This window comes from Lampetra planeri, chromosome 56 (genome assembly GCF_965212315.1).
Source record: "Lampetra planeri chromosome 56, kcLamPlan1.2.h2, whole genome shotgun sequence".
Classification (NCBI taxonomy): domain Eukaryota; kingdom Metazoa; phylum Chordata; class Hyperoartia; order Petromyzontiformes; family Petromyzontidae; genus Lampetra; species Lampetra planeri.
In genome coordinates, this window is record NC_136162.1 from 4,043,420 (window position 1) to 4,069,678 (window position 26,259).

The 26,259-nt window shown below is 55.3% G+C and overlaps 1 protein-coding gene across 1 annotated transcript; it reads right to left on the reverse strand.

The window, feature by feature from the left end:
* Window positions 1-547: 547 nt before the first annotated feature.
* LOC144735612 (growth arrest-specific protein 6-like) lies at window positions 548-26,259 on the reverse strand. The gene is made up of 16 exons (XM_078618041.1): window positions 26,075-26,259; window positions 17,545-17,702; window positions 15,838-15,862; window positions 14,169-14,240; window positions 12,761-12,883; window positions 12,213-12,338; window positions 11,056-11,184; window positions 10,603-10,727; window positions 9,165-9,283; window positions 8,842-9,031; window positions 7,345-7,515; window positions 5,201-5,372; window positions 4,272-4,441; window positions 3,257-3,382; window positions 2,757-2,880; window positions 548-2,529 (listed from the first exon to the last, which is right to left on the reverse strand). Exons 1-16 carry the CDS (start codon window positions 26,166-26,168, stop codon window positions 2,348-2,350), a joined length of 2,106 nt encoding a protein of 701 aa, XP_078474167.1. The 5' UTR covers window positions 26,169-26,259; the 3' UTR covers window positions 548-2,347.

Consider the following 26,259-nt stretch of genomic DNA (forward strand, 5'->3'; position numbering starts at 1 on the left):
CTTTGACTTGAGTTGAAGCGACAGCGAGGTCGCCAAGACGCCAGAGGTCGCAAACGGGTTTTGATTCCTTACCCGTACCCGGCTGCACCAGGGTCGCAAACGGGTACCCGTACCCGTACCCAGCTGGGTACGGGTATCCATACGCTACCCGTACCTTACCCGAAATGAGTGGCAAACGGTTACTCACCAGTGACTCACGGCCTCCCCGTACCCGGCTGCACCAGGGTCGCAAACGGGTACCCGTACCCGTACCCGGCCGGGTATGAGTAGCCGGGTATCGGGTAGGGTACGGGTATCGGGTACCCGATTGCGACCTCTGCAAGACGCTCGCCAGCACCCCCCCCCCCCCCACACTTGACGATATTGTATTTGTTTGTCCGTGTCGGTCATTCGCTGCAGTGTTTCTCAATGTTTGTCTTTCGTGATGGCAAAAGTAACACAGAAATTCATGTCCCGGAGCCACGACCATTCTGCGCAGCTTTCCTGTGTTGCAGCGATTATTGTTTTGCCTTTCTGGAAAATAAACACGCGAGTCAAAGCCCTCATATCGACGACATTAATGATTTAATTTGAAAGAAGTGGAGAGCAAAAAAAAAATACACTACGCAACATCGGCCCGCTTCCGGCAGACTAATGCTCATTTGCAGGCCTGGTGCCACCACGTGTGTACACCACGTGTGTGCACCACGTGTGTGCACCACGTGCCGCACAGGGACAGCTGCCACTTGGGGGTCTCCTTGCCATCGCCTGCAGCAGTCCACCGGCATGGCAGAGGCGTGGATGCACTGTGCCCGAGTCGCCGAGCTGTTAAAGTGCCCGAAAAATGGAAATCCTCTTATCATGGGACACTGATTTGGCAGTATCAAAGTATGATAAATGAGAATAAGTTTGTGCCCTTTCTGGAAATAAAACAGTAGTTGTGTTAAGATGTTCAAACACCAAATATAAACCTATTCTTAGGTTTTTTCGGTAAAGTCACGTATCTTACTTGATACAGCAATCGTGCTGTGACGGTTCCACCTGAAGACGGAAGCTTGTGTTGCCTCCGAAACGTCGTGATTTTTATTTTATTTTTATTTTACTTTCATTCATTAAAGTTAAAAAAATTTACCTACGTGACTTTACCGAAAAAACCTAACAATATGAATCCTTGCAGTCACGAAAGCTTAAAATCTAGAAATATAAACCTTCCGCAAGGAATCCAGTTCCTGCGTTAACCAGACTCGATGCCATTTAGCACTCTAAGTACAAACCAACAATGCTCTGAGAGTGCATTGTGCTTGTGCTGTTCGCCAATTGGCGTTCTTCTCTAGTCTGACACTGGTGGTGAGACGAGGCCATGAAGAAGGCTGCTGTCTCTGGTGTAGGCCAATCAGTCTCAAAGACGACGCATCATACATCGTCAGAGCCACGTGTTTGTGTGTGTGCATGTTCACCACAAGCACTGCAAGTGGTTAACGCAGGAACTTGATTCCTTGCAAAAGGTTTCTATTTGGTGTTTCAACATCGTAACGGAACTGCTGATTTATTGCCAGAAAGGGTACAAACTTATTCTTATTTCTCATAAATCCTCATCCCTGCGGAATCGTATTTAAGCCACTTGTTGCAGACGTCGCGCGGTTCAAACCCCAAAGGGCGTCCTGGTTAATACCGCCAGTGTTATTTATCGTGAGAATTACCACGGGCCGTCTGCTTAACGGCGGACGTTAAAGGGGGCCGATGCGCGTCGGCGTCACCGTCCAAAATTTAGCGATATATTCCAAAATCCACTCGCCAAATTCACTTTCTTTCGGTGAGTCCACGTGGCAACGTTTGCACCCCTCGCGAACCTGACGCTGCTTGCAGAGCGCGCGCCGCTCCTACGAAGCAGCAGCAGCACCGTCACGGCGGGCCTTGCGCTACCGCGAGCGGCGCTGCGGTGGTGCACGCGGCGACGTGGATGGGTCGGGAGCGCGTCGCGCCGGTCTACGCTGCCACCGCGCGCGTTGGGGGGGGGGGGGGGGGGGCGCGTGGTACCGGCTGATCGGTCAGCGCCGACCTGCGGCGGTCGGACGCGCGACACTGCGCCGTGCCGACGGTTCGGATTACGCGGTTTGGGTCGGCCCCGTTGGCCCCCCGACGCTCGACGCCTGCTTCCCTGCGGCGTGTGTCTGCGACGCAAGCGGGCGGGCGGGGAAGGCAAAGGATGGAGAACGAAGCGAGGAGCAGGAAGAGGAGGAGGATGATGAAATTAAGAGGAGCATGAGGAAGATGAGGACGAGGAGCAGGAGGATGAGGAGTGGGAGGAGGAGGAGGAGGAGGGAGGGAGGAGGAGGATGAGGAGTGGGAGTGGGAGGAGGAGAGGGCACTACTCGAGCTCGTCGTCGTCGTCGTCGTCGCCCGTGTTCACGGTGGGGCACGAGTGTGCCGACAGTCCCATGGGGCTGTTCACCGCCGCGTCCATGTCCAGCGGCTCTCCGGCGAGGCGCACGTCGCGCACGCAGCCGTGGAAGTACACGCTCACCGGCACGGCCTGCAGCCGAATGGTCTCTACGCACGCGGGGCGGAGAGAGACAACACGTGGACGTGGGGAGAGAGACGCGGGGAGGTGGGGAGGGAGACGAGGGGAGGAGGGGAGAGAGACGTGGGCAGGTGGGGTAAAAGATGCAGGGAGGTGGGGCGAGACACGGTGGGGTGGGTAGAGACGCGGGTGACGAGCGATGGTTCTTGACTGATGTAACAAAGTGTGCAGGCACAACGAGGCGCTCTGTCCTCACCTGGAATGCCCCCAATGTACGTGGTCACCGACTCGTTGAGCCACGTCTCCAGCTTCCCTCTGTGGGCACTGAGCTGCAGCAGGGGTATGGCGCTGTCCGCTTGCGTCAGGTTCACTCCATCCACCTGCAGGGCCCGTCGCAGGGGTCACGGTCACACTGCGCTGGCAGCGTCGTCAGTTACGCAAGAATCAAAGGGACAAAAGGTCTCCCGTGTACAGCCAATAACAAGTGCTGTTGGCCAGCGGCATCGACGTCTGCACGTGGAACTTCTTTCGCGCCGCACGTAGCCACTCGCGCTCATCGGAGTTGCCTACGAAGGCCGCGACGGGTTGGGTGGCCAGCACCGCTGATGTTCACGCACTGCACAAGGTGCTCACTTCAGGCCGAGTCGACCTAGGGGAGGGCCCAGGACCCGTTCGGATATTCCCCCACCTCCGCCCACCGCCCCCCCACCCCCCACCTCCCCCCACCTCGGGGCACCGGCGTTCGAAGGGCCTCACCTGCAGCGCGAGCTCCTCGCGGGAGATCTGGAGACGCAGGGAGTGCCACTTCCCGTCGCAGAACACCCTCGACTCGTTGGCCTGGTAGCGGAGGGCAACCGAGTCCTCAAAGCCCAGGACGAGTCTCTGCAACAAAAGTGGAACCTCGGTATACGACCGCTTTGGAATAAGTCGAATTTGGTATACGTCGTGTTTTTTCGAGAAAAAATGTCTGGGGATACGACGTCTTGCTTGGGATACGACGCGTTTGCTAGAACTTGTATGGGTCGGGATGAGTCACCGCGTACAGTACCCGTGTATGCCCCGTTTACTCTAAACGCGTGATTGTTGATTCTAAACGTGGAGGGAAAAACCGGAGGACCCAGATAAAAATCCACGCGACCACGGGGAGAGAGAGAGACACGCAAACTCCAAATATACAGCAGCAGGCATCGTCAGGGTCGGGATCAAACCCACGACCTCCTGCATTCGACGCGAGGTAGTTAACATCTCCTAGCCACCGTGATGATGATGAGAGAGAAAGACACCCAAACTCCAAATATACAGCAGCAGGCGTCGTCAGGGTCGGGATCAAACCCACGACCTCCTGCATTCGAGGCGAGGTAGTTAACATCTCCTAGCCACCGTGATGATGATGAGAGAGAGAGACACGCAAACTCCAAATATACAGCAGCAGGCGTCGTCAGGGTCGGGATCAAACCCACGACCTCCTGCATTCAAAGCGAGGTAGTTAACATCTCCTAGCCACCGTGATGATGATGAGAGAGAGAGACACGCAAACTCCAAATATACAGCAGCAGGCGTCGTCAGGGTCGGGGTCGAACCCACGACCTCCTGGGGCGAGGTAGATAACATCCTCTAGCCACCGTGGCGTCCCCATCGTCATTGTCCTCGGCCACGAACAATCCGCTGCTGGATGAAGCCCTCCCCGAGCTGTCAGCCTCGGGGCCGTCGGAGGAGCGGGGCGGCGAGCCCGCACGCGGCGACGCCTTCTCGGATCTGCGCCGCCGAATACCTGGAGCGGGAGCCCCGGCCTCCGGAAGATCTCGTCGAGGCTGAGGGAGAGGACGACCTCCTTGTTGTAGTTGACGAGGCAGAAGAGGACGCCCGTGTTCCCCACGGGCCTGAAGGACATCTCGAGGTCGAGGAGCCACGGGAGGCGGCCGGGGCTGTTGCCTGACGGAACTGAACCGCGCAGACATCGGCGTCACCGTCATCGTCGTCGTCGTCATCGTCACCTCCACCGTCGTCATCGTCGTCACCGTCATCATCGTCGTCGTCATCGTCACCGTCGTCATCGTCACCTCCACCGTCGTCATCGTCGTCACCGTCATCATCGTCGTCGTCATCGTCACCGTCGTCATCGTCACCTCCACCGTCGTCATCGTCGTCACCGTCATCGTCGTCGTCGTCGTCGTCGTCACCGTCATCATTGTTGTCGTCATCGTCGCCGTCATCATTGTCACGAGGCGAAAGAAATTAGGCAAATGACATTTAAATGTGGAGGGAAAAACCGAAGGACCCGGAGAAAAATCCACTCGACCACGAGGAGAGAGACACACAAACTTCAAATATACAGCAGCAGGTGTCAGGGTCGGGATCTAACCCACGACCTCCTGTACACCAGGCGAGGTAGTTAACATCTCACTACTGCGGCGCCCATTTGTAGCAGCCAAATACTCTAAACGCTTGATGTTGCTTTTAAATGTGGAGGGGAAAAAAAACACAACCCCCCCCCCCCGCTCCCCCCTCAGCCCCCCCCCCGCTTCCCCCCACCCCCCAATCCCCCCCCCCCCATCCCCCCCCATCGCTTCCTCCCCACCCCCCAGTCCATCCCCCCCCCAGCCTCCCCCATCACTTCCCCCCCACCCCCCAGTCCCCCCCCCAGCCCCCCCCATCGCTTCCCCCCCACCCCCCAGTCCGACCCCCCCCGCCCCCCCGTACCGTACTGCCGGTGGAAGCTGGCGAGCTCCGTGCCGGGGAAGTAAGCTCCGCGCTCAACGCTCTGGTAGCAGAGGCGCGTCGCGTCGCTCCTCACGTGGACGTCCGAGCCCCCCGCCCGCTCGCTCCCCAGCCAGTCCCACTGCCGCATGCAGCCGTCCAGCCGCGTGTTCAGCTGCGGAGCGCTCGCGAGGGGCCATAGAGAGCGGGGGGGGGGGGGGCGGGCGGTGGAAGGTCACACGAGAGTCGGAGCGCTGAGCAGGCGCCGCTGAGATCCTGGATCATACTGGTAGGAACCTCCTGGTTACACCAGCCCACAGGAGATTATTGTGTCCGTCCGTCCATCCGTCGTGCATCCAAAAACTGGGAGGGGTGGGGCTGGGTGGAGAGGGGCTGGGTGGGGAGGATGGGGAGGGGCTGGGTGGGGAGGGTGGGGAGGGGCTGGGTAGGGTGGGGAGGGGCTGGGTGGGAAGGGTAGAGAGGGGCTGGGTGGGAAGGGTGGGGAGGGGCTGGGTAGGGTGCGGAGGGGCTGGGTGGGGAGGGTGGGGAGGGGCTGGGTGGGGAGGGGAGGGCGGGGCTGGGTGGGAGGGGTGGGGCTGGGTGGGGAGGGGCTGGTCACCCCGTGGTGCCCTTATAAAACTCAACGTTTAACCTACTCACGCCGGCTTGTGCCCGCCCTCACAGTCGGCCATATTTGCAGAATACACCACGCCGCCGTTGACCCTGGCCATTGACCGAGCAACCCAACGTTCCTACCAGCTCCCTCCGCAGGAATGTGTCTAAATACCGCGCGGGGAGCCCCTGCTACTCCAGGCGGTCCTCGACTTACGAACCGGCGTCCGTGAAGTGTTTTTCACAAAAACATTGACTTAGAACGCCAACTCCCAATTGCGAACTGAACCGCGGAACTATTTTGTTCAGAGGGGCGATCCTCCACGAGGATCGTTGGGAGTTAGTGTTCGCGTGTATATGTGTGCTCACGGCCAACACCAGTACCTGGTGCGGTGTGTAAACATCGCCACTGGGAAGACAAATGCGGCCGGCGTGGTGTTGGCCACCCACCCACTCGTGTGCCGTACCGGCCTTCATAAGTGCTACTTGCGAACAGCACTTGCCCCAACAGTCTGTGAAAGCTACACGGGGATCTTTGTGTTTGTGTGCGTGCGAGCGCATTATGTTTGTGTGGGGGGCAGTCGTCCAACGGTTCGCGAGCTCTGCTACAAACCTGCCGGCCAAAGTTCCATTCGCGCTCACGACCAACACGAGTATCTGAACCAGTCCTGGGCCTCCCCTAGGTCGACTCAGCCTCAAATGACTACCTGGTGCAGTGTGTAAACATCGTCACTGAGGAGATAAAGGCGGTCAGGCGTGGTGCTGGCCACTCACCCCCTCGTGTACCGTTACGGCCTTCGTAGGTGCTCGCTCACAGCACTTGCCCCTACAGTCTGTTAAGGCTATATGGGGGATCTTTGTCTTTGTGTGTGTCTGTGTGTGTCTGTGTGAGTCTGTGCGTGTCTGTGCGTGTCTGTGTGAGTCTGTGTGAGTCTGTGTGTGTGTGTCTGTGTGAGTCTGTGTGAGTCTGTGTGTGTCTGTGTGTGTCTGTGTGAGTCTGTGTGTGTCTGTGTGTGTCTGTGTGTGTCTGTGTGTGTGAGTCTGTGTGTGTCTGTGTGTGTCTGTGTGTGTCTGTGCGAGTCTGTGTGCGTGTCTGTGCGTGTCTGTGCGTGTCTGTGTGTGTCTGTGTGAGTCCGTGTGTGTCTGTGTGAGTCCGTGTGTGTCTGTGTGAGTCTGTGTGTATCTGTGCGTGTCTGTGCGTGTCTGTGCGTGTCTGTGTGTGTCTGTGTGAGTCTGTGTGTGTCTGTGTGTGTGTCTGTGTGAGTCTGTGTGAGTCTGTGTGTGTCTGTGTGTGTGTCTGTGTGTGTCTGTGTGAGTCTGTGTGAGTCTGTGTGTGTCTGTGTATGTGAGTCTGTGTGAGTCTGTGTGTGTCTGTGTATGTGAGTCTGTGTGAGTCTGTGTGTCTCTGTGTGAGCTCGCGTGCCCCGCGTTTGTGCAATTATGACGACTCATTGCCCCCCTTCCGACTAGCAGCTCGCTTCAGGACTCAAGGCCGAGGGGGGCGGGTGGGCGGGTGGGGGGGGGGCTCGTCATACCGGCGCGAAGGGCTGGGCTCCGTGCGGGAGCCCCGCCACGTACACCTTGAACTCCTTGCTGCTGCTGCTGCTGCCGCCCTGTGCCGGCCCGTCGTCCCGCACGTCGATGGCGAAGGTGTCGTTCGCAGAGATCCTCGTCACCACGCGGCCCCTCAGCCTCTCCACGGAGATCTGCCGGTTTCAGGGCGAGGGAGAGTACCCGGCCACTCTACCGGACATGTTGTGGTAAAGAGCTTCATAGCTCATCGGGTTTGTCCGCTAGAAATACATATTCTGACTTTGACAGGGCCGGATTAAGGTTCTTGTAGACCCTAGGCACTTGTGTTTCGCAGGCCTCCAGTGATAAGTTTCTACAGCTGGTGCTGCTGCTGCCCCATGTTACGACTACCGTCGCTGTCACTCGATTGTTTCACGCGTACTTCGTCCGTAGGGCGACGACGCCTCAATTGAGAATGAGATTGTGTGAAAAATGCTATTTGATTTTGCTAATTTTTGCAATGACAAAAAAATCTCGAAAAGTTCATCTCCGGTGTTAATTTCTCTCACCTTATGAAAAAAAAAAACCGATTGACATGACTCTGCCTCTTTGTATCTACACTGTGCCCATCCTTGCTATCTAAATATATGTATTCAAGAAGATTGTTTTATCATACAAAAACAAAAAAACACACGGTCGAAATTAGTTTTTGTCGTAGGCCCTAGGCACGGTGCCTACCGTGGCCTATTGGATAACAAGGCCCTGACTGTGACACCGCTGGGGACACGGGGCAGGGGGGCGGTCGACGTCGAGGCTGAGCCGACGTGAAAGTGGCTCGCTCTGCCTGAGACGTCAGTCGCTTTGAGACGCCGGGGGAGGAGGGGGGGGCTAAATGTCACCGAGCGGCTCGTGAATGCAAATTTCGGACCTTTAGCAACAGCGCCACCTGTGGGCAGAATAGCACCCATCTGCGGCCCGGTGCTGCGCACACCTCCTTCTGCGTAGGGGCAGCTGCCGCTAGGCTTGCCCCCCCCCCCCCCCCACCAGCCTAGGCTAGACTGCAGCAGGACAGTGGATTGGTTGAGACGACGTCGGATGTACGGTGCCATGAGATGCAAAGGAAACGTAAGTGCCCTGCACAATGCAAATCCTTTTATATGTTTTGCTCACTCCAACACTCTGCTGCTGCTGCTGCGCTCGTGTCGTGCTGCATTGCTCTCTCCTCTCAAGGACAGAAAGAATAAAAATCTCGGTCAGTAATTTTTTCCCGGTGAATTTTATTCCAATTGCCCTAATCGGCGTCGTGTCACGAGGCTGAGGGACCCATCCCGAACTCGCAACTCTCGCAGAGTAGTGCACCGACCCCCCACCCCCCACCCCCCGGGGTGTTGCAGAACGGCCCGAGGACCTGGCTATCACAGAACTACTTCTGAGGTCCGTGCGCGCGACCTCCCGCCCTACGCACGCCCGCTCAGTGGCGCGCAGTCCGCGGAAGTAGACACCGCGGAACTAATCCTCACCGAGGTCCAGCGTCCGTGGTTGATGGTGGAGGCGCTCTTGGCGGCCGCGTTGACGCCGCCGGCGCTCAGCTGCATCTCGAGCCGCCCCTCGCGCAGCGCCAGCAGGAACCAGTCGTCCGTCGCACCCCTCTCCACGTACAGGACCAGCCCCTCGGGGTCGTAGGTGAGCAGGTCGAAGGAGAACACCTCGCTGCAGACACGGGGGTCACGGGGGTCACAGGGGGTCACGAGGGGCGCGGCGGGCATGGAGGCCGCGTGGGCAGAGCCGGCTTTCAGGACGATGGGGGGAGGGAGTAGGGGGGAGGGGCTATGGGGGATCTGACCTTTGTAGGTGCGGGACTTGGTAGCGGTGGAAGAACACGGGGTTGCTGTGGGTGTCCGGGGTCAGGTGCATGTTCGTCGGGTTCATCCACGTGTTCACCCTCACGCACGACTCCGTCGTCTGTTGGCATCGCGGATTCAAGGCAGCGTCGTTCATTTCGCTGGGTGTTTTTGTGTGTGCTTGTTTCGTTTCGCTGTTCACTTCACCGTTACAGGCAGTCACGTGCAAAAATGAAGAATAATAAGTAATCAAAATGTATAAAGAGCCCTCAAATAACTGTTCTCAGCGCGATAGAAGGTAAATAATGAACATTTTCTTGCTGTGGTTGTTCCACCTGATGAAGATTGCTTGTTCTAGATTTGAAGTTTTCGTGACTGCAAGGATCCATACTCTTGGTTCTTTCGGTAAAGTCACGTAGGTAAAGAAAATTATTAATAAATTATTCAAATAAATAAAGGCAAAAAAATTCCCGATAAAAATAAAAGATCAAAATTAATCAAATAAAATCACGTATTTTATTTGTATTTATTATTTTCATTACCTACGTGACTTTACCGAAAGAACCAAAGAGTATGGATTCCTGCAGTCACGAAAGCGTCAAATCAAGATTGAATAATGATCGTTCGTGTGAACGAGGCGGGCGGATTCTGGAAACTTCTCCAGGCGATGGGACGACACGGGGGGGGGGGGGGGGGGTGCTGGAACCTTGGTCCTGACATTTCAAGATATTTAAATCGGCACCATACATTCCTAACAAAAATTAACCCCCCCCCCAATATATTTTCTCTGGCAAAAGTAATAAAATATAAAATATATCTTAGAAATATTTAATTTATATATAATTCCTGGCGAAACGTGAGGGGGGCGCTCACCCCCATCTCTGTCCTTGTGAGCGTTTTCAGTCCCAATAATTTGCGTCACGCGCACGCCGACGGGTTAGCGGCTGGGGCCAAAAACGCGTCTCGGCGTCGATTGCGAGTGGACCCCTCTCGACGCCCTTTGACTTGCCGTCGATCGGCACAAACGGGTTCGGTGGGGTGGGTCCACCGCGTGGCGGGCACGGCAACGTGACACGGGTACGTTCGCGGCGGGGAAGGACCTGCTCCTTCGCTCGCCATCTAAACGTTTTTCACTTGCCACCAACTTTTCTCGCGCGCGAGGGCCGCACTTCGTTTCGCGCGATTCACTCCGCTCGGTCGGCGTTAGGCGCTGAGGTCGTGACGCATTTCTTCTTTTTTCAACTCCCGTTTCCTCCGTGCCACCACTCCCCACCGCCCGCCCCCCCCTCCCCACCGCCTAATGCTCCCGTTCCGCCGTACCGTGCGCCGACACGCCACGTTATCGAGGGCGACGTCGGCGCGTAGGAAATCAAGACCGACTTTGATCGATCAATTGAATGATCGCCCGCCTCCACGAGACGTGATCAAGGGCCCTCTCACCACGCAGCTGCGGAGGTTGGGCCCGAGCCTGAATCCAGCCCGGCCCTCGCAGTAGCAGCGGAAGGCGCCTGCCGTGTTGACGCAGGCGTCCTCGCACGGCGCAAACTGCTCGCACTCGTCCACGTCTCACGCGACCACAGGCAGCGGGCAGAGGCCACACACCCGGCGTCAAGATTGCCGCAGCAGCAGCAGCGTCAGCGTGGACATGATCGCTAGTAGCAGCAGCAGCGTCATCATGAACACGATTGCCAGTAGCAGCAGCGTCAGCTTGGACACAATCGCCAGCAGCAGCAGCAGCATCAGCGTGGACACGATCATCAGTAGCAGCAGCGTTAGCGTGGACACGATCACCAACCCTCGCTGCTGCGGGCGCAGCGCTGGATTACAGGAGGGCCACGTGCAACAGCGTATCCACCACCGCCCCGGTTAAATCCGCGCCGGGACAAATGTCACCTTGGCATGAGCGTGTGGCCTTGTCGAAGGCGAACCCTCGCAGGCAGCTGCAGGTGAAGGAGCCGTGCGTGTTCTCGCAGCGCGCCGGCTCGCCACACACGCCGAGGGATTGCGTGCACTCGTCCACGTCTAGAGCAGGGGGAGGGAGCACGCCATCTCGCCATCGTGCCATCGTGCCATCACGATCGGCTTGACGACAGAGGTCGCTAACGGGTTTTGATTCCTTACCCGTACCCGTATCCAGCCGCACCAGGGTCGCAAATGGGTACCCGTACCCGTCTCCGGCCGGGTACAGGTACCCGTTCCCTACCCGTACCCTACCCGAAATGAGTGACAAACGGTTACTCACCAGTGACTCACGGCCTACCCGTACCCGGCCGCACCAGGGTAGCAAACGGGTACCCGTACCCGTACCTGGCCGGGTACGGGTAGCCGGGTATCGGGTAGGGTACGGGTATTGGGTACCCGGTTGCGACCTCTGCTTGACGATTAGCGGAGGGCGGATTGGGTGGCTCATGGAGCCAACAAAGCTCAAACCCAGACTACAGCCGCCCGTACGGTGGCAGTGCCCACGCCTTTAGTCCGCCAAACTGAACTAAACTTTTTATTTAACCAGGTAAGGTCCACCGAGCTATGCGGCTCTTTTTCAGAAGCGACTTGGCCACAAATGACAGCTCAACGAAGTGGCTTATCGTCATCATCACGTGCAATTGTATTTCAGCCATATACTCCCAAACCACGCGGCCACGGGGAGAGAGACACGCGAACTCCAAATATACAGTGGGCTTCAGGGTCGAGATCGAACCCACGACCTCCTGCATACCAGGCGAGGTAGTTAACATCTCCTAGCCACCGAGGCGTCAAGGTCGGGATCAAAACCCACGACGTCCTGCTTACCAGGCGAGGTAGTTAACATCTCCTAGCCACCGTGATGATGATGAGAGAGACAGAGGCACGCAAACTCCAAATATACAGCAGGCATAAGGGTCGAGATCGAACCCACGACGTCCTGCATACCTGGCGAGGTAGTTAACATCTCCTAGCCACCGTGGCCTCCTGATCCACTAAGCGCTCTACCCCGGGATACGCTGCCGTGCGCGGGGAAGAGGCGGGTGGGATTTTTCGAAAACTTGCACCGGTGGAGGCTGTGGTCAGACCTTCGCAGGTGTGCTGGTCCATGGCCATCATGTACCCCTGCTCGCACTGGCACGCGTACGAGCCCGCCACGTTGATGCACTTGTGGCTGCAGCCCCCGTTCTGCCGGTCCGAGCACTCGTCCACGTCTGCGGGGAGAGCAAGGCGCCCGCACGGGCGCTCCGTCACAACGCAAGGCGATCACTCAACGGGGAGAAGGGATTTAGTGAGCTGGTTATTGTGTACGTTCTGGAGCTCCCTCCCTCGCTCCCTCCCTCCCCTCGCTCCCTCGCTCCCCTCCCTCCCCTCCCTTGCTCCCTCCCTCCCCTCCCTTCCGCCCTTCGTGATAAGCCACTTCGTTGGACTATCATTTGTGGCCAGGACCCTTCTCAAAAAGAGCTGTACAGCTCAGTAGGGCCTTTCCTGGTAAAATAAACAAAAATAGCTTCGTTTATAGTTTAATTGAATTACTCCGTGAGAAATGCTGCACGGGGGAAACGTTGTCTTTGTGTGGCTGGAGGACTCTTTGAAGAAGTGAGAGGTGGTGCTGGTGGTGGGGGGGGTTTCTCACCCTGGGTGCAGTTCTTCCCCTTCCAGCCGTCCTTGCAGATGCAGTGGTAATCGGCCTGCAGACTGACGCACTCCGCACTGCCCGTGACGTCGCACGGCAGCGGCACGCACTGGTCCAGGATCTCTGCCGCCGCACACGAACGCAAGACGGTGTAGAGCGGTCCGGTGCGCCGGACTCGATGTCCCGCTGCGGCAACTCAAAAAAATCGGCGGCTCAAGCTTCTTAATTCCAGCACGACGAGACGGTGGGAGCAAGACCACCCTGAGTCACGTGTGGTGGGGCAGACCGTGGGTACTTCCGCCGAGTCGGCGTGGAAGAGTAGGCCAATATAGCCTCCGTCTGGCGTAGGCCAGAGGTCGCAACCGGGTACCCGATACCCGGCTACCCGTACCCGGCCGGGTACGGGTACCCGTTTGCGACCTTGGTGCAGCCGGGTACGGGTAGGCCGTGAGTCACTGGTGAGTCACCGTTTGTCACTCATTTCCCAACGTCTTGTCTCTTCTCACAATTCAAGTTCCTAGAATCAACCCACCCGCGCCTGCAACATAGCTTCATCCCAGAGGTCGAAATCAGGTACCCGATACCCGTACCCGGCCAGGTAACGGGGGTAGGGTACGGGTACGGCCGGGTACGGGTACCCGTTTGCGACCCTGGTGCGGCCGGGTACGGGTAAGGAATCAAAACCCGTTTGCGACCTCTGGCGTAGGCCGCTTCAGGCAGCAGTGGCACGAGCGCGCAATCGCGGGGCTAACCGCTGCACCACCGCTCCACTCGTAAAAGTGGAGGTGATTTTGCCCACGCTGCGTGTACTATTATCGTTGGATTTTCATCGTAGTTCTTAATTTTATCTGCGATTTCGAGTGTCGTCGTCGTTGTTGTTGTCAGGTGAAGAACAGGGCTGTCGGAAAGACAGCATCTGAATGAGCTGCTTGCGTTGTGGCCGAAACGTCGTGAGAATTATTTTATTATGTTTTATTTTTATTCTTTTATTATTCCCTTCTACGTGACTTTACCGAAAGAACCAAGAAGATGAATTTGAATGTAGTTTAACACGTAGGTTTTCGCGACCAATATCATCCATAAGAGCTTTTTTTGGGGGGTTAGATCGCGTAAATATAGAAATGTGTCGTTAAACAGGTGGACTTCTCCACAAATCTGGCTGTCGCCTGATGAAGCTGGTTGTAATTACTAGCGAAACGTCGCGGTACTCAGATTGTAAATGTTGTGGCTTGGCTCTCCAACACACAACCGGTGTGCTGTACTAGTGACGAATTGGCCACGTTCTGTTTACGTGACAACCCTTACTAGTTGGTTGTGTCGGGTGGTGGCGGGTTTAACGACACATTTCTATATATATGCGATCTAACCCCCCAAAAAAACCTCGATTGTGAATTTGAATGTAACGCACCATTGATGCAGGATCGTACGATGTTGTCAACCTCAGTCTGGGCTCTTGGCTTCGTCTCCTGCGACTGGCAAGCTACGCACAAATAAACACAACGAGCAGTGCTACAGGAACAGTCGCAACGTTTAGGCATTCTACTAAAAAGAGACACTGTAAACATTTTTCACATTTGCCAGGTAAGGCTCGCTGAGCTATAAGGCTCTTTTCAGAAGCGACCTGGCTACCACAAATGATAGCTCATCGAAGTGGCTAATAGTCATCACGTGGAAATTTATAGCAGCCAAATGCCCTAAATGCATGTTTCTAAAATGTGGAGGGGAAAACCGGAGAGAGATCCATGCGACCACGGGGAGCACATGCGAACTCCTGCATACCAGGCGAGGTAGTTAACATCTCATAGCCACCGTGATGATGAGAGAGAGACACGCAAACTCCAAATATACAGCAGGCGTCGGGGTCGGGGTTGGGTTTGGGTTTGAACCCACGACCTCCTGCATACCAGGCGAGGGAGTTAACATCTTCCCACCCTTAGTGCCCACACTGAATAAGCTTATCTAGGTGTAATGAAAGTAGAGCCTACATGCGCTGTGAATGGACTAGTGGCCACGGCAAGTAATGACAGGGGAGTCAGCCTACAGTGCGAATGCACTAGTGGCCACGGGAGGTAATGACAGGGGAGTCAGCTGTGAGTGCGAAGGGACTGGTGGCCACGGGAGGTAATGACAGGGGTATCAGTTGTGAGTGCGAAGGGACTGGTGGCTACGGGAGGTAATGACAGGGGAGTCAGCTGTGAGTGCGAAGGGACTGGTGGCCACGTGAGATAATGACAGGGGAGTCAGTTGTGAGTGCGAAGGGACTGGTGGCTACGGGAATGTTCCAGAAGGGAGCGTGGTCAGGTGACGGAAGAGGACGGTGGAGTCTGCCGGTGGAGCGAGCGTCAAGTGTCAGCCAGAATGATTGAGAAGGGGGGCGTGGCCTCGTGTTGGTTTATAAGGGGGAGATGCGTGGGAGACTCGGGGCTGTTGCAGTGGGGTCTCCGCCTGGTGTCAAGTGAACGTGTCTTCAATAAAGTGCCATCTCAAGAGCTGTGTGTCAAGTCGTCATTACATTTCCCAAAAAAAGGCCGTTCGTCCTGTACATTTAAAATAAATCCTATCAAGGCATTTTAGATAGAGACACAGCAAATCAAGACACCTCGTGAAACATCTTTAGCAATCAACCACAAAAGTACAAACATTCAGACACGTTGAAACGCATTGCCATGACGACCGTGGTGGAACCTCTATCCAGCCAATGAGAACGTGCGTCGCGTGTGCAACCAAATGCAGTTTCGTCTAATTTTTACAAAAGTTGCTCTTGTGTTGCTGAGCCGCATACAACTTCCATTTATTATTCTGGCGCGTGCTTAACCGGAGCAACCCGGACTACAACGCTGTTTCCTGCGTCGCGTGAAAATCTAGACCGTTATCACGTCGGATTTCGCGAGACCTCCTACCCACGGCATTACGAACGCGTTAGGCATGCACATCATCTATGTTGAATAACTATGAATAACCCAACCGCTCATGGATATTCATTTGTTGTATTCAACAGCACACACGCATTTACAATATTACACATTTGAGTGCACGTGAATGATGTGTTTTTTTGTTGTTGTGCCACAGTTACTTACCTAAATATCTTGGGTAGAAATAGTCCTGCAAGGTGCAAAACGCGTCACAATAATCATCTCACATCCCAGCTCTCCACATCTCCCAGGGCAGCAGTTGCACCGACGAGCAATGTTTTATGTTATCTTTATGAAATCCCTCTTCCCCTGTCCACCCAGCAGTATAATTGGCCACAACGCAGCCTCGGCGGTCGGCAGGGTCACGTGTGGTGGGGTAAAGTGTGGGTGCTCCCCCACCTGCTCCCAAGACACGTCTGGCCAGTTTGGTGAAATAGGCCAAAAGGCCCGATCAGGGAGACTCTCGAAGGCAACCCACGTGTAAGTGGAGGCCCTAGAGCCAGGAGTGGCTCGAGTTAGGCAATTTCAGGACGGCACAAATATATCTGAGCGAGTCTTGCAAGGATTTGGGAATGTTTTTTCACAAACATTGAAACGAGGCTCTGGTGGGCACGGCCAAACGCAACAAAACAATCCACCAGGCACGCACGAACACAATATGAAGCGTTGAATATCTTTGTGTGCAACATACACACGAGGGATTGGCAGGTTGAGAAATATGAAATGGACTCATGTCCCATGCTTGGTCCGTAACTTTCTTTGTTGGATAATACTGCCATTTTGTACAGCGTCATTCACGCTAATAGCATCCTATAACGCTGTACGTTAATTATAAATATATATGTAAGGAGCCTATCCCATGTAAAGCCACTACCAAACAAATGAAAACCCTCCTACGACTACCAAGAAAAATCTAAAATGAATTTAACAAATGAAGAAAAATGGCACCAAAACAAGGGCGTCTACCGGCCTGCGCTTATATTAGGAAATGAAAATTGGACGGCGCTTTCGGGGATTTCGCCCAGCGCACGCTGCCGCTGGATCAGCAGACAATGACGACACGACAGAATGAACGATATTTTATTATTATGTTTTCTATCTACGTGACTTTACCGAAAGAACCATAGAATATGGCGAATGAATGATACATTATGTTAATGCGCAGGTAAGCCCAAAAGCAACAATGGGGCACGGCTATCACGGGCTTTGTCGATCCACAAATCGTCTCCTGAGATCCAGAATTCACGTGCCGGGAACGACTTTAACGATTTAAACAAAAATCACATTGATCAGTGCTCGAACACATAGACATGTATTCCAAATATCATAGCATGACCCACGCTCGAATACAGACACGTGTCTTCAAAATATCATAGCTTGCTCCATGCTCGAACACATAAACACGTATTCAAAAGTTATAGTTTGATCTATGCTCAAACACATAGGCACATGTATTCAAAATATCATTGCATGACCCATGCTCGAACACATAGACACGTAATATAGGTTTTTTGGGTCAGATCGCGTTATTTATAAATGTGTCGTAACCCTCCACCACCCGACACGACCAAACAGTAAAAAATGTGTCACGTTTTTCAAAGGACAAAATAATTCACTTCTTTAGCCCACCGGTGTGTTGAAGAGAGAATCAACAGCATTTTAAAATCATTTTGTCCTTTGAAAAACGTGACACATTTTTTACTGTTTGGCCGTGTCGGGTGGTGGAGGTTTACGACACATTTATAAATAAGGCGATCTAAACCCAAAAACCTTGATTATGAATAATATTGTTCGCGAAAGCCTACGTGTTTAAATTGACATCGACACGTGTACAGCGTTTTTCCTTCCACTCCTCCAGGCTGCGGAACTCACCGTATCCGACTCGTTCTCAAACACCTCCCGTGCCTCCTCCTTGCTGCACACCTCCTCCACGCACTCGCGCTCCAGATTCCCCTTCTTGAGCTCCTCGAACATGAGGTTGGCTCTGCGCACCCTCAGCAGGAACTCGCTGGCTCTCTGCGGCGTCAGTGCTGAGGGGGGGGGGGAGAAGCAGAGGTCGCAAACGGGTTTTGATTCCTTACCCGTACCCGGCCGCACCAGGGTCGCAAATTTGGTACCCGTACTCGTACCCAGCCGGGTACGGGTACCCGTTCCCTACCCGTACCCTACCCGAAATGAGTGACAAACGACTACTCACCAGTGACTCACGGCCTACCCGTACCCGTACCCGGCCGTGCCAGGGTCGCAAACGGCTACGGGTACCCGGGTACGGGTACCCGGGTACCCGGTTGCGACCTCTGGGGAGAAGCCAACGCGAACGGGGGGCGGGGGGGGCGAAACTCGCTTGTCAATTGCGCAATACCTTCTCGAAAACGTGTTTTGGTTTGGCCATGTTTGTTTGTTGTAGTGCGGAGTTAGAATGATGGCTTTAATCTAAGTTGTCTTGTGGTTGTTGTTGTTTGACTTGCATCCCACTAGTATTTTTGCACAGCGCTGGTGTACGGTGCTTTTTTTCTTGAAGACTTTGCAGTTTTTTCCTGGATTTCTCTGTTTGCGCATAGTCACTTTAAGATGTTTTCTTGTTCATGTTTTTGTTCGTTGCAGTTGCACCCGATTCAAGAGCCGAATGGCTCACAGGGCTACACCTAATACATGAAACTGAAACTGAAAAAAAACTTCGATTTAAAGCTTTCGTAACTGCAGGGATTCATCTTCTTGGTTCTTTCGGTAAAGTCACGTAGAAGGGAAATAATAAAATAATAAAAATATAATTTAAACATTATAATATAATAATACACTTTTTTATGTTTCATTTTATTTATTTTATTATTTCCCTTCTACGTGACTTTACCGAAAGAACCAAGAATATGAAAAAAAACTGTAACTCCTTCCCTGCAGTATCGATGTTTGTTGTCCTTTGTTGTTGTTGCTGCTGCTGTGTTAACACACCGCCATGGATCTGCCTTGAGAAATAGCCGGGCAACTAGCTGATCGGGATCATCCGTGTAACGTATCAAAAGAAACTGAACTAACCGAAGCATGAAAATAAATGTCATCGTTACTGATATGAAGGTTTCCGTGGCTGTGGAGTACCGCTCCGATTGTGGTGTTTTGGGAAGTTTTTACCTTCTTCAAGGTCCCGAAGAACGTGGAACGAAACGTCGGGCAATGTGCCCCGACCACACATCGTGATACAACAAGCAGCTGGACAGCACAACGCAGTAGTGAGCGCGGTGGTCAACGATGACTATTTTCCATAACGAAACTGTTTGGGAAATGCCTCGCCATTATTTACGAGTAAACTGCTGAATCTGAACATGCCATGCATCATCATCATCGACTTTGCTATTTCCAGTTATTTGTTGCAGTCAGAAAAAGCAAACGTTGAGTCCAGCCCTAATCTGTTGACAGTCGGCAGATCATTGCTTAGTTTTCTCAGGGCTGCCATAGGGCAAAGTCCTAAGCCATGGGTACAGACAGTCTAAACAGAGACATTTGACATCAAAACCTTCGTATATAAATGAGCCGTTGGCTGTACAAGTGCGCATAAGCGATGGGTTTCGGATTTAAAAAAAGAACAATATGAATTCTGATTTTTAAAAATGATCATTTCGGATCTCGTGTCGGATTTACAGACCGTGTACTAATTGAAACGTGTCTTCTTCGTGATGGCAAAAGTGATGTCGCACCAAGACACGTGATGCCTCTATTGGAGGAAAGTGAAGAGACGTATGGAATTTCGATTTAAAGCTTTCGTGACTGCAGGGATTCATCTTCTTGGTTATTTCGGTAAAATCACGTAGACTCTGCCTTCTCGACAGACCTGTTTTCCACCTGAAGACGGCTGCTTGCGTTGTGGCCGAAACGTCGTGAGAATGATTTTATAATGTTTTATTTTTATTATTTTATCATTTCCATTCTACGTGACTTTACCGAAAGAACCAAGAAGAAGACGCATGGAAGTTGTTCCGCAAAGTCATGATTTCGGATCGATTGAAACTCAACATTGTTTTCGGATGACATGAAATATGTATCAGCAATACAACCCGATTCCACATCTGCAAAGTTAAAGTCAAGACCCCCACCCCCCCTCAATAGAAATAACGGGGCTATTGGAGCAAGTACTGTAAATACTGTAGTAATAGGTTTTTACCCTTTCAACTGGTACAAAACTGACACCTTTATACAAGGCATCATGTTTGCAATAACCACAACACAAACAGTCAAAATGCAAACAAAAAGAAACAACTCTGATAATGATAAGCACTGTCCTTGAAGTTGATTGGTCCACACCCGAGACAGCTTTTCTTAGAGCCTAGTCTTATTGCAAACAGGATGCCTTGTATAAAGGTGTCAGTTCAGTTTTGAAAGGGTAAAAACCTATTACTATATTTTGCCACTGGTAAAGGAGGTATCATAGTGTAAATGCTTGCCCCGAGCTCTCAATACTCTGATAGTGCGCTGTTTTTGAGTTGTACGCCATTTGGCGTCATCTGGTCCAACACCAATGGAGACTAGGCTCTAAGAAAAGCTGTCTCGGGTGTGGACCAATCAACTTCAAGGACAGTGCATATCATTATCAGAGTTGTTTCTTTTTGTTTGCATTTTGACTGCTTGTGTTGTGGTTATTGCAAACATGATGCCTTGTATAAAGGTGTCAGTGTTGTACCAGTTGAAAGGGTTCAAACCTATTACTATATTTTGCGACTGGTAAAGGAGGTCTCATACTGTAAATACTTTTAATTTTCCTGGAGATGGACAGATATATTTAGGAGAAATTGTCAACTTAATTTGTTAGTGATATTATCCACAACAATGCCAATTATTATTTTGGGTTGTGGCTGGTTGATGATGATGATGATTTGACCACGCAGGTTTGTGTGGGGTGGTGAAGGCGGGCAGCATAAATGAACACGTAGCAGACTGTCGCGACCAATATCATCCATAATAGTGGTTTATTTTGGGTGAGATCGCGTAAATGTATAAATGTGTCGTTAAATCCCGCCACCACCCGACACAGCCAACTAGTAAGGGTTGTCACGTAAACAGAACGTGCCAATTCGTCACTAGTACAGCACATTCGGTGTGTTGGAGAGTAAATCCACAACATTTTAAGCACGATACCAGCTACCCCCCCCTCCCATCACTATACCAGCTACTACCCCCCCCCCATCACCACTCCAGCTACTACCCCCCCACATCACTATACCAGCTACTACCCCCCCCCCATCACCACACCAGCTACTACCCCCCCCCCATCACCATACCAGCTACTACCCCCCCCATCACCACACCAGCTACTACCCCGCCCCCCATCACCACACCAGCTACTACCCCCCCCCCCATCACCACACCAGCTACTACCCCGCCCCCCATCACCACTCCAGCTACTACCCCGCCCCCCATCACCACACCAGCTACTACCCCCCCCCCCATCACCACACCAGCTACTACCCCGCCCCCCATCACCACACCAGCTACTACCCCGCCCCCCATCACCACACCAGCTACTACCCCCCCCCCCATCACCACACCAGCTACTACCCCCGCCCCCCATCACCACACCAGCTACTACCCCGCCCCCCATCACCACACCAGCTACTACCCCCCCCCCCATCACCACACCAGCTACTACCCCCCCCCATCACTATACCAGCTACTACCCCCCCCCCCTCCATCACCACACCAGCTACTACCCCCCCCCATCACCACACCAGCTACTACCCCCCCCATCACTACACCAGCTACTACCCCCCCCCCCCATCACCACACCAGCTACCCCCCCTCCATCACTACACCAGCTACTACCCCCCCCCTCCATCACCACACCAGCTACTACCCCCCCCCATCACCACACCAGCTACTACCCCGCCCCCCATCACCACACCAGCTACTACCCCCCCCCCCCATCACCACACCAGCTACTACCCCCCCCATCACCACACCAGCTACTACCCCCCCCCCCCATCACCACACCAGCTACTACCCCCCCCCATCACCACACCAGCTACTACCCCCCCCATCACTACACCAGCTACTACCCCCCCCCCATCACCATACCAGCTACTACCCCCCCCCATCACCACACCAGCTACTACCCCGCCCCCCATCACCACACCAGCTACTACCCCCCCCCCCATCACCACACCAGCTACTACCCCGCCCCCCATCACCACTCCAGCTACTACCCCGCCCCCCATCACCACACCAGCTACTACCCCCCCCCCATCACCACACCAGCTACTACCCCGCCCCCCATCACCACACCAGCTACTACCCCGCCCCCCATCACCACACCAGCTACTACCCCCCCCCCCATCACCACACCAGCTACTACCCCGCCCCCCATCACCACACCAGCTACTACCCCGCCCCCCATCACCACACCAGCTACTACCCCCCCCCCATCACCACACCAGCTACTACCCCCCCCCATCACTATACCAGCTACTACCCCCCCCCCCTCCATCACCACACCAGCTACTACCCCCCCCCCATCACCACACCAGCTACTACCCCCCCCATCACTACACCAGCTACTACCCCCCCCCCCCCATCACCACACCAGCTACCCCCCCTCCATCACTACACCAGCTACTACCCCCCCCCTCCATCACCACACCAGCTACTACCCCCCCCCATCACCACACCAGCTACTACCCCGCCCCCCATCACCACACCAGCTACTACCCCCCCCCCCCATCACCACACCAGCTACTACCCCCCCCCATCACCACACCAGCTACTACCCCCCCCCCCATCACCACACCAGCTACTACCCCCCCCATCACCACACCAGCTACTACCCCCCCCCATCACTACACCAGCTACTACCCCCCCCCCCCCATCACCATACCAGCTACTACCCCCCCCCATCACCACACCAGCTACTACCCCGCCCCCCATCACCACACCAGCTACTACCCCCCCCCATCACCACACCAGCTACTACCCCCCCCATCACTACACCAGCTACTACCCCCCCCATCACCACACCAGCTACTACCCCCCCCCCATCACCACACCAGCTACTACCCCCCCCATCACTACACCAGCTACTACCCCCCCCCCCCCATCACCATACCAGCTACTACCCCCCCCATCACCACACCAGCTACTACCCCCCCCATCACCACACCAGCTACCCCCCCCTCCATCACCACACCAGCTACTACCCCCCCCCCCCATCACCACACCAGCTACTACCCCCCCCCATCACCACACCAGCTACCCCCCCCTCCATCACCACACCAGCTACTACCCCCCCTCCATCACCACACCAGCTACTACCCCCCCCCCCATCACCACACCAGCTACTACCCCCCCCCCATCACTACACCAGCTACTACCCCCCCCCATCACTACACCAGCTACTACCCCCCCCCAATCACCACACCAGCTACTACCCCCCCCATCACTACACCAGCTACTACCCCCCCCATCACTACACCAGCTACTACCCCCCCCCCCATCACCATACCAGCTACTACCCCCCCCATCACCACACCAGCTACCCCCCCCCCCATCACCACACCAGCTACTACCCCCCCCATCACTACACCAGCTACTACCCCCCCCCCCCCCATCACCACACCAGCTACTACCCCCCCCCATCACTACACCAGCTACTATCCCCCCCATCACTACACCAGCTACTACCCCCCCCCATCACTATATCAGCTACTACCCCCCCCCCCCATCACCACACCAGCTACTACCCCCCCCATCACTATACCAGCTACTACCCCCCCCCCCATCACCACACCAGCTACTACCCCCCCATCACCACACCAGCTACCCCCCCCCATCACCAAACCAGCTACTACCCCCCCCCTATCACTACACCAGCTACTACCCCATCACCACACCAGCTACTACCCCGCCCCCCATCACCACACCAGCTACTACCCCCCCCCCCATCACTACACCAGCTACTACCCCATCACCACACCAGCTACTACCCCCCCCCCCCCATCACTACACCAGCTACTACCCCCCCCCATCACTACACCAGCTACTACCCCCCCCATCACTATACCAGCTACTACCCCCCCCCCCATCACCACACCAGCTACTACCCCCCCATCACTATACCAGCTACTACCCCCCCCCTCCATCACCACACCAGCTACTACCCCCCCCATCACTATACCAGCTACTACCCCCCCCCCCCATCACCACACCAGCTACTACCCCCCCCATCACTATACCAGCTACTACCCCCCCCCCCCATCACCACACCAGCTACTACCCCCCCCATCACTATACCAGCTACTACCCCCCCCTCCATCACCACACCAGCTACTACCCCCCATCACCACACCAGCTACCCCCCCCCCCATCACCACACCAGCTACTACCCCCCCCCCATCACTACACCAGCTACTACCCCATCACCACACCAGCTACTACCCCCCCCCCCCATCACCACACCAGCTACTACCCCCCCCCCCATCACCACACCAGCTACTACCCCCCCCATCACTATACCAGCTACTACCCCCCCCCCCATCACCACACCAGCTACTACCCCCCCCATCACTATACCAGCTACTACCCCCCCCCCATCACCACACCAGCTACTACCCCCCCCATCACTATACCAGCTACTACCCCCCCCCTCCATCACCACACCAGCTACTACCCCCCATCACCACACCAGCTACCCCCCCCCCCATCACCAAACCAGCTACTACCCCCCCCTATCACTACACCAGCTACTACCCCATCACCACACCAGCTACTACCCCCGCCCCCCATCACCACACCAGCTACTACCCCCCCCCCCATCACTACACCAGCTACTACCCCATCACCACACCAGCTACTACCCCCCCCCCCCATCACTACACCAGCTACTACCCCCCCCCCATCACTACACCAGCTACTACCCCCCCCATCACTATACCAGCTACTACCCCCCCCCCCATCACCACACCAGCTACTACCCCCCCCATCACTATACCAGCTACTACCCCCCCCCCTCCATCACCACACCAGCTACTACCCCCCCCATCACTATACCAGCTACTACCCCCCCCCCCCATCACCACACCAGCTACTACCCCCCCCATCACTATACCAGCTACTACCCCCCCCCCCCATCACCACACCAGCTACTACCCCCCCCATCACTATACCAGCTACTACCCCCCCCTCCATCACCACACCAGCTACTACCCCCCATCACCACACCAGCTACCCCCCCCCCCCCATCACCACACCAGCTACTACCCCCCCCCATCACTACACCAGCTACTACCCCATCACCACACCAGCTACTACCCCCCCCCCCCATCACCACACCAGCTACTACCCCCCCCCCCCCATCACCACACCAGCTACTACCCCGCCCCCCATCACCACACCAGCTACTACCCCCCCCCCATCACCACACCAGCTACTACCCCGCCCCCCATCACCACACCAGCTACTACCCCCCCCCCATCACCACACCAGCTACTACCCCACCCCCCATCACCACACCAGCTACTACCCCCCCCCCCATCACCACACCAGCTACTACCCCCCCTCCATCACCACACCAGCTACCCCCCCCTCCATCACCACACCAGCTACCCCCCCCTCCATCACCACACCAGCTACCCCCCCCCTCCATCACCACACCAGCTACTACCCCCCCCTCCATCACCACACCAGCTACCCCCCCCTCCATCACCACACCAGCTACCCCCCCCTCCATCACCACACCAGCTACCCCCCCCTCCATCACCACACCAGCTACCCCCCCCTCCATCACCACACCAGCTACCCCCCCCCTCCATCACCACACCAGCTACTACCCCCCCCCTCCATCACCATACCAGCTACCCCCATCACCACACCAGCTACCCCCCCCCTCCATCACCACACCAGCTACCCCCCCCCTCCATCACCACACCAGCTACTACCCCCCCTCCATCACCACACCAGCTACCCCCCCCCCTCCATCACCACACCAGCTACCCCCCCCTCCATCACCACACCAGCTACCCCCCCCTCCATCACCACACCAGCTACTACCCCCCCCCGCCATCACCATACCAGCTACCCCCCCCTCCATCACCACACCAGCTACTACCCCCCCCCTCCATCACCATACCAGCTACCCCCCCCATCACACCAGCTACCCCCCCCCTCCATCACCACACCAGCAACCCCCCCCTCCATCACCACACCAGCTACCCCCCCCTCCATCACCACACCAGCTACCCCCCCCCCCTCCATCACCACACCAGCTACCCCCCCTATTAAACTCAATCCGGCCCTCCCCACTCTCGTGACAATTTTCCCATCGCGAAGTTTCGCACAAAAGGGGGTCGTGACCCGCGTCACAGCCGACACTGCAACGAACGTGAAAAGCCTCGAGCGAAGAGGTGATGGTCGCCGCGGGGGCACTTACTCGGGGGGGAGAACGACGAGGAGGAGGAGGAAGAGGTCCTGCCCAGACAGGGATGAAGGAGGCAAAGCAGCAGCAGCAGAACGCTGGCCGACATTTTAAAAAAAATCCGTGAAACGGTGATGGGGGGGGAGTTCGAAATCTCTCCGCTTGTTGTTTGTTTAAAACCCCAAAATGCATTATTTCTT